Raw genomic sequence first — 16,940 nt, 5'->3', positions numbered from 1 at the left:
ACACCTTCTGGGTTTTATTGACTCCTCCTGCATGTTTATTTTTTATAAGTATTGTTCTTTTTTCCTAATCTCAAAAATTCTGCATGTATTATGTATATTTCTTGTATTATGTAATTTTTTCTTCTTCTTTTATGTGCAATACATTAAACAACAATCTATTCTTGGACCCTTGAGATGTATAAGGCGAAAAAATGTACAAAACCTATTTTCTGCGGCCAACATATAACAACATAGTAAGTAAAAAACAACCTTATTCATCATTCATTCATCATTGATCATTTATGAGCGAGTGTCCGTGGCTGATGAGAAGCTTCTTACTCTGTCTTTAAGATGATACGCTTGTTTCAATCCTGCCAATGAAATAAACATGATTTCATGATTCATTCATAATCTGAGAACAGATGATTTAAAAATGCACAGTGTAGTATTAGTGGGAAGGTTTTAATGTATTTTAAGAAATGCAAAGAACTGTTAGAGTGTTTAGACTCACATGCAAATAAGTGAGAATGGATATAAAGAAGTGAAATGGTGAAAACAGTGAGGTTTACCTTCTGTTTTGACTGTTCCTTCTTTCCTCCCTTCCTTCCTTCCGTCTATTCTTCTTCACTCCCTCCTTCTCTCTTTCTTTCCTTCCTCTCTCTTTCCTCCCTCTCTCTTTCCTCCCTTCCTTCCTCCCTCCCTCCCTCCTTCTTTCCTTCCTTCCTTCCTTTCCTTTGTCTCTTCCTTCTTTCCTCCCTCCCTCCTTCCCTCTTTCCTTCCTTCCTTCCTTCCTTCCTTCCTTCCTTCCTTCCTTCCTTCCTTTCCTTCCTCTTTTCCTTTCTCCCTCCCTCCCTCCTTCGCCCTTTCTTTCCTCCTTCCTTCCTTCCTTCTTCCTTCCTCCTTTCCTTCCTTCCTCCCTCCCTCCTTCCTTTCCTTCCTTTCTTCCTCCCTCTTTTCCTTCCTTCTTCCTCCCTCCCTCCTTTCCTTCCTTTTTCCTCCCTTCCTTCCTCCCTCTTTTCCATCCTTCTTCCTCCCTTCCTTCCGTCCTTCCTCCCTCTTTTCCTTCATTCGTCCTTTCTTCCTTTCTTCCTCCCTCTTTTCCTTAATTCTTCCTCCCTTCCTTCATTCCTCCCTCCTTTCCTTCCTTCCTTCCTCCCTCTTTTCCTTCCTTCTTCCTCCCTTCCTTCCTTCCTCCCTTCCTTCATTCCTCCCTCCTTTCCTTCCTTCCTTCCTCCCTTCCTTCCTTCCTTGACTCAAGGACAACAGGAGGGTTAAAGAAAGATAAATGATGTGCAGAGTGTGTGTATATTTTAGCAGATTCACCTTCTTGTAACCACGTTGCTTCTTTGTGCCAATTAAATCTTCGCTCCTCCTCTATTATTCTCCGGCCTCAGTGCTGAGCGCTGAGAGCAGAGGGAAGGTATGTGGGCTCAGCGCCAGACCGGCCTGGGAGAAAAACACCCAGGCTCTTTTTTGCCCATGTGGGGTTCGGCTCTGTGAGGCAGGCTGGTTACCGTGGCAACCGCCCGACCGACCAACCAACCGCTGCCACCAGACAAGGGAAAAGCCTCCTAAAATGTCAACTTTTCCAGGAAACCACTAGAAAAGAAGCTCATTTTGAAAGTGTATCTTTTCTTTTCCTTTTTCTTTTTCTCTCTCCTTCTTTTTTTTGTTTTTTTTTTTCAAAGAGCTTTGAGAGGAATTCTTGCACCATCAGGTCATCGTCAGTAATGAACACTTTTAGACACATTTAGATGCACAAATGTTAACCAACAATTAGAGATTTGTTTTTTTGTATCACGATGTAACAGAGAAGCAAAAAGACTGGGAAGGAAACTAGAGGAAATGTTTATTACATTAGTTATTGTTAATTAGAGATCAGTTTCTGTGTGTGTGTGTGTGTGTGTTTGTGTGTGTGTGTGTGTGTGTGTGTGTGTGTGTGTGTGTGTGTAGAATAGCAGTTTTTAAGGATATTTTTTTGTTTATCTGTTTATTTGCACAAATAAGCAACATAAACACTACAAAAGGAGAATTATGCTGGTGAGATTTTTAAAAAGTCCAAAAGAGCTTCTAAAAGACAACATACAACAAATACCAGCTAAAAAAAAAAGTAATTTGGATTTTATGAGAGAAGAAAAATAAATAGATAGACATAATTGGCAAAGTGAATATAAATGAAGATGAATGTTACTGCCATTATAAAGTAACTAGTTACATAACAGCATTACATTGTGAGATTATTGCTTCATCTTACACCCATTCGATCATTAGATATTTATTGTTTGTTGTATGCCTGAAAGAGGAAAGTAAGAAATAAAGAAAGGAATAAAAAAAGGAGGAAGAAAGAAAGAAAGGAAAGATAAGGGGGAAAATGGAAGGAAAATATGTGTGTGTGTGTGTGTGTGTGTGTTTTTTTTTGCTATAATTTCTATTTTGCAGTAAACCACTGCCTATTTGTTTTGTTTTCTCTATTTTAACATGTTCAAAATAACCTTAACTAAGATCAGTAACTGGTTAGAGTACTTTAGTTACTTTGTGATTCCTCATGTAGTTTTAGTCCAGACCTCCTTTAAATATAACGACTGAACCATCATCACACAGCCAAGTCTGATCCATCACCTGTAAATCTTTACACTAATAGCAGGAATGACAGACACAATGTCCCATTTACAGTCTTTATTGGACTAAAGTTTAGCTTCTCAAACATACAAGTTATAAACTCCATCCAGGCTTTAAAACACATCTCTACATCCTGTCTGTTGTTTCTGTTGTGTTTTAGTTCATGTCTTATTTTGAAAGAGATTTTCTCCTTGTGTGTGTAGTTAGTTTGACTTCCTGTCTGTTTTCCTGCCTCATGTGTTTCACCTGTGTCCTGGTTGTAATCACCTCTTGTCTATATAGGTTTTGGTCATTGTCTGAATCTCAGTGTTATTTGTTGAGTTTCTCCTGTGTTGGCATTTAGGTCCACCTGAACATTTCCCACAGAGTGAAAGCTGTCCCTTCTGAGCTGCCGTACAGGTTTGAGTGATGTAACACCAACAAGTAACTTTGTGGTTGATTTTCTTTTCTTGTGGTAAAAAGGATAAAAAATAATAATAACAGATTACCTTTTTAAAAACAACTGAGAACTTTAAATTGTGCAGCTAATGCTTTAGATTACTAGTTACATCACAAAAGTAATCTAAGTACTCTAATGTGTTACACATAATACTGCCAATGATAAAAATAAACACATGTAATGTAATGTAATGTTTCTGTTAAACTGACAAAAAGAAGAATGAAAACTTTTCTTCTTCTTCCTCTTCTTCAATAAAACAACAACAATGACAAGACACATTGTTTTTTATTTTGTCATAAATCAACTAAACACTGTACATTTTCTCACATATTCAACAGGAAAACTATAACTAAACAAAAGCACACAGATAACAAAGCAAACATGCAAATATTAAAACTTGCGCGCGCACACACACACACACACACACACACACACACACACACACACACACACACACACACACACACACACACACACACACACACACACACACACACACACACACACACACACAGCACAACAAGCTATGCATCAAACTGAATCATGGTCCAATCAGCATACAAACAAACACCTGCGACTGAAAACATCCACATTAAACTGATCCTGAGCCTGAAAATGTCCCAAAATGGCCACCGTACATACAACCAACCCCGACCTTTAGACCAGCCTTCAGCACAAACAAACAAGTTAACCTGCATAACCTTTGCTTGTATCCATTTAATGATTTCCTCACTTTAATCCAGGTACAACAAAACCTTCCTATAAATAACAAGGTTAATGTCTGCAGATATTTGTGCTGATGTTCGGCCTCCTGCAGGGATCTCTGCTTGCTTCTGGATGCATGACGTTCTCAGGCCTGCAGCGGCATCAGGATCTGGATCCCTAATTAGTAGCTTGTGAGTCCTGCAGGAGCCAACGAGCTGCACATGGCTGAGACGATGTCCTCTGCTCTCTGAGAAACCCCCCCCCCCTGCTGCTGCCTGCAGACTGACGCAACAGGAGGCACACTGACACATTTCTGCTCCCAGAGGCAGCTGGGGAGAGTCTGCCTGCTGGAGAGTCACTGCCTATGAACTTGTGAGAGAGGGAGGGAGAAGGAGAGAGAAGTAAAAACTCACTTTGGTGTATCCAGGTTTAGCAGTTGGAGCAATGAGAGCAGAACAATCTCTGAGATAAGAGTTGAAAATCCTTAAAGATCCCCTCCAGACATGTGAAAGACAGCTTGGAGCAATAATGTGTGTCTCGAAAGTATAATTAACACTTAAAAGTCTCCCTCAGAAAAGAGTAGCTTTGAAGGATTTTAAAGGAAAGGTTCACCATTTTTCAATGCGTTTCCTCTCTGTAATGATTCCTCCTGTTCATACTGACTATTAAAAGATCTCCTTCAAATGTATCTGATCAGCTTCTATTGAGCTTCATCAGTGTGAGTTAGTCATATCAATGATATCTGACACATTTACAGTGTTTTTAGCATCAGATTCCCTCTTAGTGTTTCTCTGTTGAGCTGTGGTGGAAGTATAGTAACAAAAAGACTTTGGCACTAAAAACACTGTAACGTTGAAACATAGAAGATGAAGATGAAATCTCATTTGGACGCTGAAGCTTCATATCAGCTTCAGATTAAACTTTTAAATCCATGTTTCCACAGAAGGAGGACTGTGGATTTAGTCCTCCATCACTTCCATTGTAAACATTATGAAGGATCTTCTAATGGTCAGTATGAACAGGAGGAATCATTACAGACAAACAGGTTTTACTTTAACATTAGAGCTCCTGACTGTTGTTTTAACACACATTTGAAAACTTCTGAACACGTCCTTTAAGTATATTATTATTATTATTGAATTATTATGTGACTCTCTGCTGATGTTTGTAGAACCTGATAATGTAATAAAAAAACATAACTCAATAAAAAACATAATAGAACCTGATGATGTAATATAACCTGATGATATTATAGAACCTGATGATGTAATAGAACCTGATGATGTAATAGAACCTGATGATATTATAGAACCTGATGATGTCATAGAACCTGATGATGTAATATAACCTGATGATATTATAGAACCTGATGATTTAATAGAACCTGATGATGTCATAAAGTGCATTTTCCAAACAATGTAACAATCTCTGTAGCGATGATGTAATAAATTATTACATTATTGGGTTAACCTTATTTTTGCAGAACCTAATAATGTAATAATTTCCCAATATTGTAATAACATTATTACATTTTTTTTATTGAGTTATGTTTTATAATCTTTTTATACAGAAAAAATTGAGATAAGAAAAGACAGCCTTTATTGTCATTGTACAGTCACCTATACAACGAAATTGGGAGAGCCACAACTGAAGGTGCATTAAGACAAAACAGGCACAACAGATGTCATAAATAAAAACACAGCTGAGACACGACTGGCATGAAAAAAGATAATAAATAAAATAAAAAACATATATGTTAAAAAGTACAATCTCTGTAGCAATGATGTAATAATTATTGGGTTTTTGCAATAATTTCCCAATATTGTAATAACATTATTACATTTATTATTGAGTTATGAGTGTTTTTTTAATGACATTTATTGGGAGATTATTACATTATCAGGTTCTACAAATGTTTTTATACAGTTACAGAACCTAATGTAATAATTTCCCAATATTGTAATAACATTATTACTTTTTAAAAATTGAGTTATGAGGGGTTTTTATTACATTATTGGGAAATTATTACATTATCAGGTTTTACAATGTTTTTTTTATACAGTAGTAGATATATACACTGCGGCACTAGGACCCAACAGGCTTGTTATCCTGGGATGTTCCGGCGCTAGGACCCGTCGGACACCGTGATAGTCTCTTTGTCTCCACCAGTCAGAGCCTCCTCCTCCTCCTCCTCCTGCTGCTGCTGCTGCTGCTCCGTGTCCCCTCTGTAGTCTCATTCCATGTCTCTCTCCATCAGCAGCGGGCTGGATGCTTGCAGGGACAGAAACATGGCTGTGAATCTCGGAAAGAACAGACTGACCCTGCTGACTGCGTACCAGGACGTCATTGATGAGACCTCAGACACAGACTGGTGAGTCCTGCAAACATCCCTAATATCTCCTCCTCCTCCTATGTCTCTCTCTTTCCTTTCTCCTTGTTTGGTGGTGGTGCTGGTGCGTGCTGCTCCTCTCTCGGGGTTTTTTTTTGTGTCAGTCTGGGTTGATGCTGGCTGAGGATGCTCAGGTCAGCATCACCTGGACTGAAGCGCGGACACACACACACACAGGCCGGGCTGCAAAAAACTCCACACATGAGTTTTTATCTGCAGCAGAAAATACACCATGCAGCTTTGCTTTGCCCTCTGTCTGTCTCTCTCTCTCTCTCTCTCTCTCTCTCTCTCTCTCTCTCTCTCTCTCTCTCTCTCTCTCTCTCTCTCTCTCTCGCCGTGATTAAGCGCATTAAAGAGGAAGCTGCGCGGAAAAGTGAGTTTTTGTTGGAGGCGCTGCACACCAAAAAAATACTTCGACTGCAATCGGACCATAGCTTTGTTTCCACCCAGTTTCTCCGGTCGGGACCAGCTGGAAGCAATTTCAGGCTTTATGCAATATGCGGATCCCTGTGCTCGCGTGTGTGTGTGTGTGTGTGCGCGTGCGTATTAAACAGGCCTGGTCCAGAGATACTGATGAGCCCCTGCATCCCTAAACGAGGGTGGAAAGGAGAGAGAGGGGCGAGGCCGAGGGGGTGGGGAGGAGAGGAGGAGGAGGAGGAGAGGGGTTTGGGGAGGGGGAGGAGGAGGAGGAGGAGTGGGGGGGGTAGTCCATCATCACCCTTTGTGGCCTTTCCTCACATGGAAATGGTGCAAGAGGTGGCAACGAAATGCCTGCTGACACATTGATCATGGAAGTGAAATGATTTATAACAGACAGTGAAGATGAGTCAATCTGCACATTCATTCCAGTCAGTGCTGGAAAAGGAAAATGAAGCAACACTTTCTGATGAGCCTGCCTTCATACCTATATGTATATATTTATATATTAGAGCTGGTTGATATTGACAAAATCAAATATCATGATATATTAGACCAAATACCTCGATATGGATATTGCAACAATATTGTAGAGATGACTGTTTATGAAATTGTTGATAAATAATCATCAGTAATGTGGATATAATGACAAAGCTGGTAAAAGGTAAATAACAGAACAGCTACAACAGTCTGGTAAGTTCAGAACATTATATATTTAACTGTAATTCAGCCTTTAAAACCAGGAAAAGACAACTCTGATGACATATTACGATATCCAAAATCTAAGACGATCTTGTCTTATATCATGATATCGACATAATATCAATATATTGCCCAGCCTTAATACATATATATATTTAAAAAAGGGAAATTAATGGTTTTTATTGGTGATAAATAAATGCTTTATAGTAGAAAATCCTCCTCCTTTGTGCTGCAGTACCCAAAATCCATCCATAAACATGATGGTTTAATGTAGTGCTGCAATGATTGGTTGATTAATTATGTCATTAATCGTCGACTATTTAAGTCAATGTTTTAAAGACAAAAAAAAAGGTCAAATTGTCTGATTCCAGCTGGATATTTTCTGCTTTCTTTTTGTCCTCCATGACAGTAAACTGAATATCTTTTGAGTTGTGGACATTTAAGGACATCATCTTGGACTTTTTGTAAACATTTTCACCATTTTCTTACATTTTATGGCCTAAATAACTATATCGGTTATTATTATCCCAGCCGGGTCATGGTGGCATCCAGCTGAGTAATGAAACCCAGACATGCTTCCCCTCAGCATTGCTCATCAGCTCCTCCTGGCATATTGGGGGATCCCAAGGTGTTTCCAGACCAGTAGAGATGTGTAATCCCTCCAGTGTGTTTTGGGTTTCCTCCCAGTTGGACTTACCTGGAAAACCTCCAAAGAGAGGCATCCAGGAGGATTCTGACCAGGTGCCCAAACCACCTCGGCTGGCTCTACTCCGGATGTCTGAACTCCTGACCCTTTCTCTACAGCTGAGCCCAGACACTCTCTGGAGGAAGCTAATTTTGGCTTGTATCCTAGATGTCATTCTTTGGGTCACTACCTAAAGCTCGTGAGGGTTTGGACGTAGACTGACGATCTGGTTCAGCACCCGTATCACTGCTGATGCTGCACTGATCCACCTGTCAATCTCACCATCCATCTTTCCCCTTACTGTGAATTAAACCACAAGATACTTAACCCTTTGTTGGTCACACCAAGAAAGTGCTATTTAAAAAATAATTTGCTTTTCCTTCCTCTTTGAGGCCATAACAACATAAAACATGGATTATTTTTCTCATTGAGCCTAAATGTGATGTTTTACAGACCTCTACAGACTCATTAACACCTCATTTGTTCTAAACTTTAATTAAAAACATGTTAGAGACTCATTCTGTTCGTGTACAAGATGAAAAAATCAAACTCAACTTCAAAAATGTCTCCAGCAGGATCTCTGATGTCAGCATTGATTTGTGCTATTCTTTGTTTATACACTAGCAAAACCTGTATCTATAGCAACCATAACACAATCTGATGGTCTGTCTGTGCATTACATACCTCATACAAGTGGTAAAGATTGACCTAAAAGTTAAATGGGTTCAATAGATTTTAGTTTTTGACCAGATATCATGACACAAAGTGACTTCTACCAAACGGTTGAGCAGACCTACAAAGGGTTAAACTCCTCTGCTTGGGGCAGAAACTCTCTCCCAACCCAAAGGGGGGAGTCCCGAATTTTTTTATATTCCATGGCCTGAGATTTGGAGTTGCTTCATACCCTCTGTGGGGATGGCTGTGGCTCAGTAGGTAAAGCGGGTCATCCACTAATTGGAAAGATCGGTGGTTTGATTCCCAGATTATCTTGTCCACATGTTAATATGTCCATGAGCAACAAGGGTTAGGGCGCCATCAGTGTATGAATGTGTGGTTGAATGTAGAGTTAAAGCGCTATATAAGAACAGTCCATTTACCATTTACCAACTTATACTGGCTGCAAACTGTCCCAGTGCCTGTTCGGAGTTCATGATGTGTTGAAGCGAACAGAATCACATCGTCTGCAAAGAGCAGAGAAACAGCTCTGAGGTCTCATTGAGAACAGAATTGGTTACCAACCCGACACCAGTTAGTGCTGTACTGGTTTATTTCAGGTAGAGCTGCAATGATTAGTTGATTCAGGAGAGACTTAATCGGTAACTGTTTTTATAGTTGATTTATCGTTTAAAGCTAAATATTTACAGATTTTGTTTTTTTGTCATAAAAAACAAATATTGTGTTTTGGACTGTTTGTTGGGTTAAAAAACAAGGAATTTGGAGTCAATCATAGTGGACTAATATACATTGCATTTTTAACCCTCCTGTTGTCCTCGAGTCAAGGAAGGAAGGGAGGAAGAAGGAAGGAAGGGAGGAAAGGAGGGAGGGAGGAAGGAAGGGAGGGAGGGAGGAAGAAGGAAGGAAGGAAGGATGGAAAGAAGGAAAGGAGGGACGAAGGAAGGAAAGGAGGGAGGGAGGAAGGAAGGAAGGGAGGGAGGAAACAAGGAAGGAGGAAGGGAGGAAGGAAGGAATGAAGGACAGAGGAAAGAAGGAAGGGAGGAAGGAAAGGAAGGAAGGAAGGAAGGACAGAAGAAGGGAGGAAGGAAAGGAAGGAGGGAAGGAAAGAAGGAAGGAGGGAGGAAAGAGAGAAGGAGGGAGGAAGGAAAAGAAGGACAGATGGAAGGAATGAAGGAAGGAAGGGAGGAAAGATGGAACAGTCAAAACAGACGCGGTCAAATAGACCCGGAATGACGACACAAAGGTTAAACTAAATGATAAACTGCTCATGGTTTATTAAAACCATTCACCAACATTTATAACCGCAGATTTGGTGACTTATTAGTCTCAGACACTCATAAGTGGTTTTTAATGGTTTACCATTTATAACTGTAGTATTACCACATAGAAACTGGAGCTGCGTTGATGAATATGAGGCATTCAGCTCATATTAATTTAAATGGAGCATTTACGTAGCTGCAATACCACCACACACATTTCAGCAGAATAACGCAGGATCATCTGCAAATAGTTGAACCAGAGTCAACTTATGTTTACTTTGCGATCTTTCCAGAGTTTTAAAACCCTTCAAACCTCTGTATGGTGTTTTGGTTTCTGATAAACCTTTAAATGCATTAATCCGTAGCACCGACTGTGCTGTTTGAATGCTATCGATTAATCAGAAAATTAACAGGCAACTATTTTAATAATCCAATAATCATTTCAAGAAATCTTTTTTAAAGGTGCAGTGTCTAGAATTTAGACTAAACATGCAGTATATACTTAATAAGTATGTTTAAATTAGTGTATAATTGCCTGAAATTAAGAATCATTGTGTTTTTGTTACCCTAGAATGAACCTTAACATAGGCAGTGTCTCCTCTTCAATCCTCTTCAAGATTTTTGGGGGTTTGGGATTGCTGTCTCTGGGAAATTATAAAGGTTATTTTCACTATTTTCAGACAAATGACTAATCAATTAATTGAGAAAATAATCGGCGGATGAATCAATCAATGAAAACAAGTGAGTTGGAGCCATTTTAATGCTCTTCTTTAAAAGAGAGTGGTTCTGTGTGTCCAAATACTGAAACTCAGCTAAGTTCTTGTTTACAACTTTTTTATATTATCATTTTGGTTTAATGAATAAGTACAGTCTGAACGAGCAGGTTGATGATTTGTTCTCAGGCTTTCTGACACCGCATCACATGAATGCAGCCAACCGAGAAAAGTCCCCAAATGTCAGATTTTCCCACCAGCATGTGAACCCACCACAGGAATGTTAATAGTTGCGTTAAAGTGATTATACACATAAATATATGAGAGCGCTGTTAGCTGCAGGAGATTTATAGGAGTTTGGTTTTGGTGTCTTTCTTCCTTCTGTTTGTTTGCGTGTGACGTGAAGTGATCTGAAGATTTATTTATTCTATTTGGGAGCTAATGAAGCAGGCGAAAGCCATTAAAAGAGGTAATATTTGACTTTGAGCACAAGCGTAGGTTTAAAGTTAAACTGTAACCTGCTGTCCTTGATCACAAATCACTACTGTAGTAGTATAAACAAAAGACATCACTGAGAAACTTTGTTATTTTCCACATTTAGAAAAAAAACCCACTCATTTCCTTAAAGTTGAAACTTGTACTCGACAGCAGGGAAAATCACTGGAGCTCGACCTGCTGTGTCGTAGCTCAGATTACAGATCCTGTTTTGAGATGTTTTGGAGCCAAACACTCTCTAGTCACCATCTTAACTGTATGAAATGTGAACCTGTGCCATCTGCTGCTGGTTGTTGGTCTGAATGAGGTCAGATTGACTTGAATCTACATTCAGAGGTTCTGCTTTCAGTCTGGAGCCGATGTGGTGGATGTAAGATGGGGGAGGAGGGGGGGAGGATTTTGGTTTTGGTTCCACATTTTCAGCACTCAACATGTTCCTGTGCCTAAATTTAATAATAACTTGAGCATGTATTATAATAACTAACACGCAGTGGTGTTAGTTTCTTCACAGGGTTACCAGGCTGCCTTATTTTGGCATTTATCCTGATTTTGCATCAACCTTAATCACAAAATCTGAGCTTATAAGATATGCAGGGAGCCATTTAATTACTAGTTTAGGAGTAATTTAGGTGCCACTTAGTAAATTAAGGTAGAATTATCCAATCCAGACCTTAAAAAGGTTCAGTTTTACCAATTTTCTTTGGAATATGTTACCAGGCTTTTGAGATATCCAATCAGTCAATTAAACTTTAAACCAAACTGACATTTCATGTTTTCAGCTCCAGTAATAATTTGTGTTTTGTCTCTTAATCAAATATTTTTGGGGGGTTTGGACTGTTGAAGACACTTTCAGCTCACTTAAGTAGTCCAGAGCTACAACAAGTAGTCCATAGACTGATCATTTAATCAGCAACTATTGTAATAATTGATTAATTGTTAAGTACAACGCTTAAAAAAACCCACTTGTTTAATCTTCCCGAATGTCAAAAATATCAGCTTTTTTTATCCTTTGTCTTGACATAGTTGTTAATTAAATATTTTGGGGTGTTTGGACATTTGATGACGTCACTTTTAGGTATTTCTTAATGTGTTTTGATGTTAAATAGACCAAAAAAATTAAGCGATTAATTGCAAAATATGATCCTTAGAAGCAGCAGCAGCCGTTTATGCTTGATTATTGAAAAACCTCAACACCATCGCCAATGTGTCGATTAGAGCTACAGCGATCAATCCAGTAATCAATTAGTGGATCGAAAGAAGATTGTGTGATGTGTAACTGTTTTGATAATTAGTGAATCATTTCAGTCATCATGCCAGTAGATTAAACATCTTAAAATGAGTAATTGACAATCAAATTAGCCGATTAATCTATACTGAAAATAACTGTTAGCTTCACCACTTGTGTCGATAAAGATATTGACACATGTTATAACAGGAAGCAGCTGCAGAGAAGAACTTTATCTAAAAATACCAATTAAAAATAACCACATTTATGATAGAAATGAGGAAATATCTGATCAAGGAACAAACAGACAACACCAGCGTTCAGTGTCGTTTTTACAGTTTTTGATACTTTGATGCTACGAGACATTTGAAGAGAGGACACCAGAGCAGAGGATGACTCTCCAACATCTGTCCAGGAGCTACAGATATAAAAAAAAAACCTCTTAGCTAACTCTGGCACATTTATAGCCCCTTTAATTAAAGCAACAACTCTGAAACTCAGTACTGTTTGGTTGTTTTTCTGGTTTATTGAAGACAATCTTAACATATTTATAACACACAAACATGTCATAACTTGGTCAGAGATGAAACGATGAAGCTCTGGACTGATTTCCATCACTTGGCATTCAAACACATCACCGTCCGCTGCTCATTAAGTTGCTGATCAAGACAGGAAGTGATGCTTCTTCTCCCCCCACTCACAAATCTCTTTGGGTTTCCCTCCAAACTGTAAAAAAAGTGTAAATTATGTCCGCCTTTTTTCCCCATTTTTAAATCTGTCACTGCAGCATTAGAGAAGCTGCCTGACCTGATCATAAGAGTGAGAACGAACGGCGACAATCAACCTTAAAAATAAAGATAATGTTTTCTTTATAACTGCGTTCACATGTTTGCTTGTTTTTCGGGATGATCTGATGGAGAAGAGAGATGATGCAGAGCGCCTCAGGCCTGCCCTCAATTTTCACACTTGATGAGATTTGAACAAAGGCAGAGACTTCCAAACACTGCTGACCCCAAACAACACGGGACCCCCCCCCCCCCCCCAAATAACCCCAAACAACCCCCCTCTGTCCTAATAATGACACACTCGTCTATTTAACCCACGAGGAAACTCACTCTGCCACTGCGTTGTTTTAATAACCCCCAACATGTCTTAAATCTACTCCAGTGACAGTCTGGGGTCACATGTATCACACCTCAGCATCACGCCGTTTACGCCTGACCAATCAGAGCTTAGTAGGTTAAAAAACGGGGGACGTCAATCTTTCTATATAGCCAGAAATGTAGTGACAGGGAATCGGCCACAAGAATGGCGTGCAGTCGAGTTGAAAAGGGGGGAGGAGATCATTTTGGGAGCTACTGGTTAAATCATTAAGGTAGAAATTCAGCTGAGTAGTCTTGTGAGTCAAGAAAACTCATGTTACATTTGATTTCTGGGTCACTTTTGACTGAATTTAGTAAATATGTCACCACATTTTATTTGGATTATAGCTGACACGATAAAGTGGATAAAACTATAAATTGATCAGCAGGAACTGAATCAATTTCTCCAAGCAGAGATGCCAAATATTTCATAGTTCCAGCTCTTCAAATGTGAGGATTTGTAGTCGTTTTGTGTGTTCAAATAATTTTAACCTTAAAGCTCCTGCATAGAGCTCATATCAGCCACAACATGAAACACAATAAAATGAACAGATGAACAGATAAATGAGCTTCTATACCTGCTGTATCTAATCTGATACACTTTCAACAGGAATTTACCATAAAATAAGATACTAAATATTTAGTAATTCAACATTGCATCAATCCAGTAACTATTCCTATTGAAGTATCAGTAACTATTTCAATGCTTTTCTTACTTTAACTTTTTATAAATTGTGTCTCACTGATTGACAGCGTTAAAATAAAAGCCCCCCTGGTGGTTTATCTGTGTATTACATGTATCTGATCGTATACATCAGGTTTTTAACACTGATGATGTAGAACTTTATAAAACTCATGGATCAAATATGATTGACTTGGTGTTACACGGTTAAAATATAATAAAAATAATGATTAATTTAAGCCCTTAAGTAACATTTTCATCATGTTTTCTGAAAGGCAGACGTCCACTGATAAACTAATTTCCGTCACTGTCTTCTTTATCTTGTAAAAGGTTTGATTTCAGTTTGTAGCAGCAGAGGAATCAATCAGTGAAGGTGTTTTTTTTCTCTCCTTCATGAAAGCTGACGAGGTTTATGCATTAATTACACGACATCTCCAGTGAACAGGCCTTTATCTGCGCCTCGCTCACTCACTTTGCAAACCCAGCTGTCAGCAGCCGTGACCGACTCGGCCCTCGACACGCCGCTTAAGAGCGAGCCACAGTGATAACAAGCAGGAAGGAGCCATAAGACAGATGAGTCGGCCGTGTCCTCTCGTGTTAGAGGCAGAGAGACGAGTGAAGCTCCGTCTCCACTGATAAAAAGCAGAGCGATCCCGACAAGGACGCTGTTTGGTTTTCCAACTGAGTCATGAATCTGTCTTCACACAAGAAGAGACAGGAAATGTCTGCAGTATAAATCAGAAAATGACTTGTTTTAAAACCTTCTTATTGTCCTCCTGGGTAGAAATTGACCCGAGGACAACAGGCGTTAACTCAAAAATGAGGTATACTTTCATTTAAATGAGGCCTGTTGATCATCATTTCCATAAATAAGTGTAAAACTTGTGGTAATAAGTTGGAATGAAACTGGGTTAAATGGTCTAACACAAAATTGGGTGATAATTTATTTACTTTATTCTTTATAAACAGTCAAACCAAACCGGGTCAATCACAAAAGTTGCAGCAAGACATCATGGACGTCACATTTGACACTATAATTATTGTGACCTGTTTTCACTCCAAAATATTTTCCATTAAAGAAACACATATTTTGTTGTTATAAGCATGTTAGCGTTAATGGATTGACATTAAATTCTGGTTCATGAGTTGAAGGAGAGTATAATTATACGCACATTATTATTAAGCAGGTTTATTAGAAAGCAGCATTAATTAAAAACAGGAACACCTTCACACTGAATCCAAGCCACAAAATGTAATTACTCAGATCAAAAATCATCCAACCAACGTAACCGTAACCATCCAGCATCTCTAAGCAATTAACACTTTAATACAGTCCATCAATAAGAAAAATTAAATCGGCTTCAGGTTTCCTTTGAGATGAATTATAGTAACTATCAGAATAGTTTTACGTTTACAGGTCAATGATGTTTTTCTTGTGTCCATTTGGTTTAGTTTAAATTTAAAGGGTTAAAATGTGAAAATAAACGTATGAATAACTTGCACACATTCTTTTTTTGTGGACCCAGCATCAAATTTCTGCTTTTAATCCATTTTGAGAGAATATATTAGAGGATTATGGCAAAAATGTCTAAGTGGTGTAACCATAAAAACTTTGTACCAAATAATTCAACTTGCTTAAAAACAGTAAATTCTCAATAAAACACCATATCAACTAGTTTGGCATGATCTTACATTATAACTTTATATTAAATAAAGCTAATGGAATACAATTGTTCTAAATATTACATTTACTCTGGTAACCATGGAGATCAGGAAACATTTACAGTTTTTAATGAAGTCATTATTAGTATAAGTCCACTTAAATACACTGTAGGTGATAAAATATGTAATATGTATCATTCTTTTGTGGTTACACCATTTGACATTTTCAGGAGCATTCAGTCTTACTTTTGGTTAAAAAAAATGGTGCAAATGTCATTTCAAATGATATAAAACCAACAGAAATACTAAATGTACATTTTAACAAACCTGATGCTGCTTTTAAAACTATTTTTAAAGATATTTTTAAATTGCTCATCTTTCCAACCCTTATTTATCACTCTTACGTCATTTCCTGTGAAATTTAAAGACATTCCCATCAGTCTCAGCTCTACTTTGTGTTTTTAATGCTAATTAGCTAATGCCATACAGTGCTTACATAATAAGGGAAAGTCAGGATAACACAGTGAAAGCCCAGAGGTTTATTTCCAGTGTTTTCCCTTTGGAGATGAAAGCAGGGTCGGAAGGTTTTTAGTCTTGTATTAATTACTATGTGGGATCATCAGCGGCTCATTTGAATATTCTCCTCCTTTTCTTTCTAATAATGGAAGAACTTTTACAAATTTACATCTACCGAAACCCTATTTTAACATATTTGATCAGTTTTGGAGCATACCCGACCTTACACAACCCTTCTTTATTCATTTATTTATTACTGTAGTTTAGGTTATTTATTTACTGCAGGGGGAAATGTCTCTATTCACCCTGAGGTTTGGATTCAAGGACGGTCGCACAGCATAGCAGCGAGGAGCCGGCTGAGGTCACTGCTGCTGCTGCTGGCCGTGAGCCACTCTGAGGCTCATGTTGTTGTTTGGTTTGGTGTTTTGATAAAGGGAGAAGAAGGAGAAAAAAAAGAGCCTGAATAAATGAGTAAACGTACTTAACGGATGATTTCATGGTGATTTCATCGGGGTCATCTTAGCTTTGGTAGATAAGACAGAAAGCTTATATCACACGAACACGCTGAGGATTGGAGTCAAGTCAGCATGTTTCAACCTCTGCTGCTCGGACTCTGACCACAGTGATCTCATCGTG

The 16,940-nt window shown here is 38.5% G+C and overlaps 1 protein-coding gene across 1 annotated transcript in view; it reads left to right on the top strand.

Moving 5' to 3' along the window:
* Positions 1 to 5,986: 5,986 nt before the first annotated feature.
* Positions 5,987 to 16,940, top strand: part of dbn1 (drebrin 1) — a gene marked incomplete in the record, with an annotated part of 125,652 nt that continues 114,698 nt past the window's right edge. Inside the window, 1 exon segment of the mRNA XM_062433297.1 lies at positions 5,987 to 6,113. Coding sequence (XP_062289281.1) covers positions 6,031 to 6,113 — 83 coding nt within the window.

Source organism: Scomber scombrus, chromosome 14 (genome assembly GCF_963691925.1).
Source record: "Scomber scombrus chromosome 14, fScoSco1.1, whole genome shotgun sequence".
Lineage (NCBI taxonomy): Eukaryota > Metazoa > Chordata > Actinopteri > Scombriformes > Scombridae > Scomber > Scomber scombrus.
This window is presented reverse-complemented; position numbering and strand designations above follow the sequence as displayed.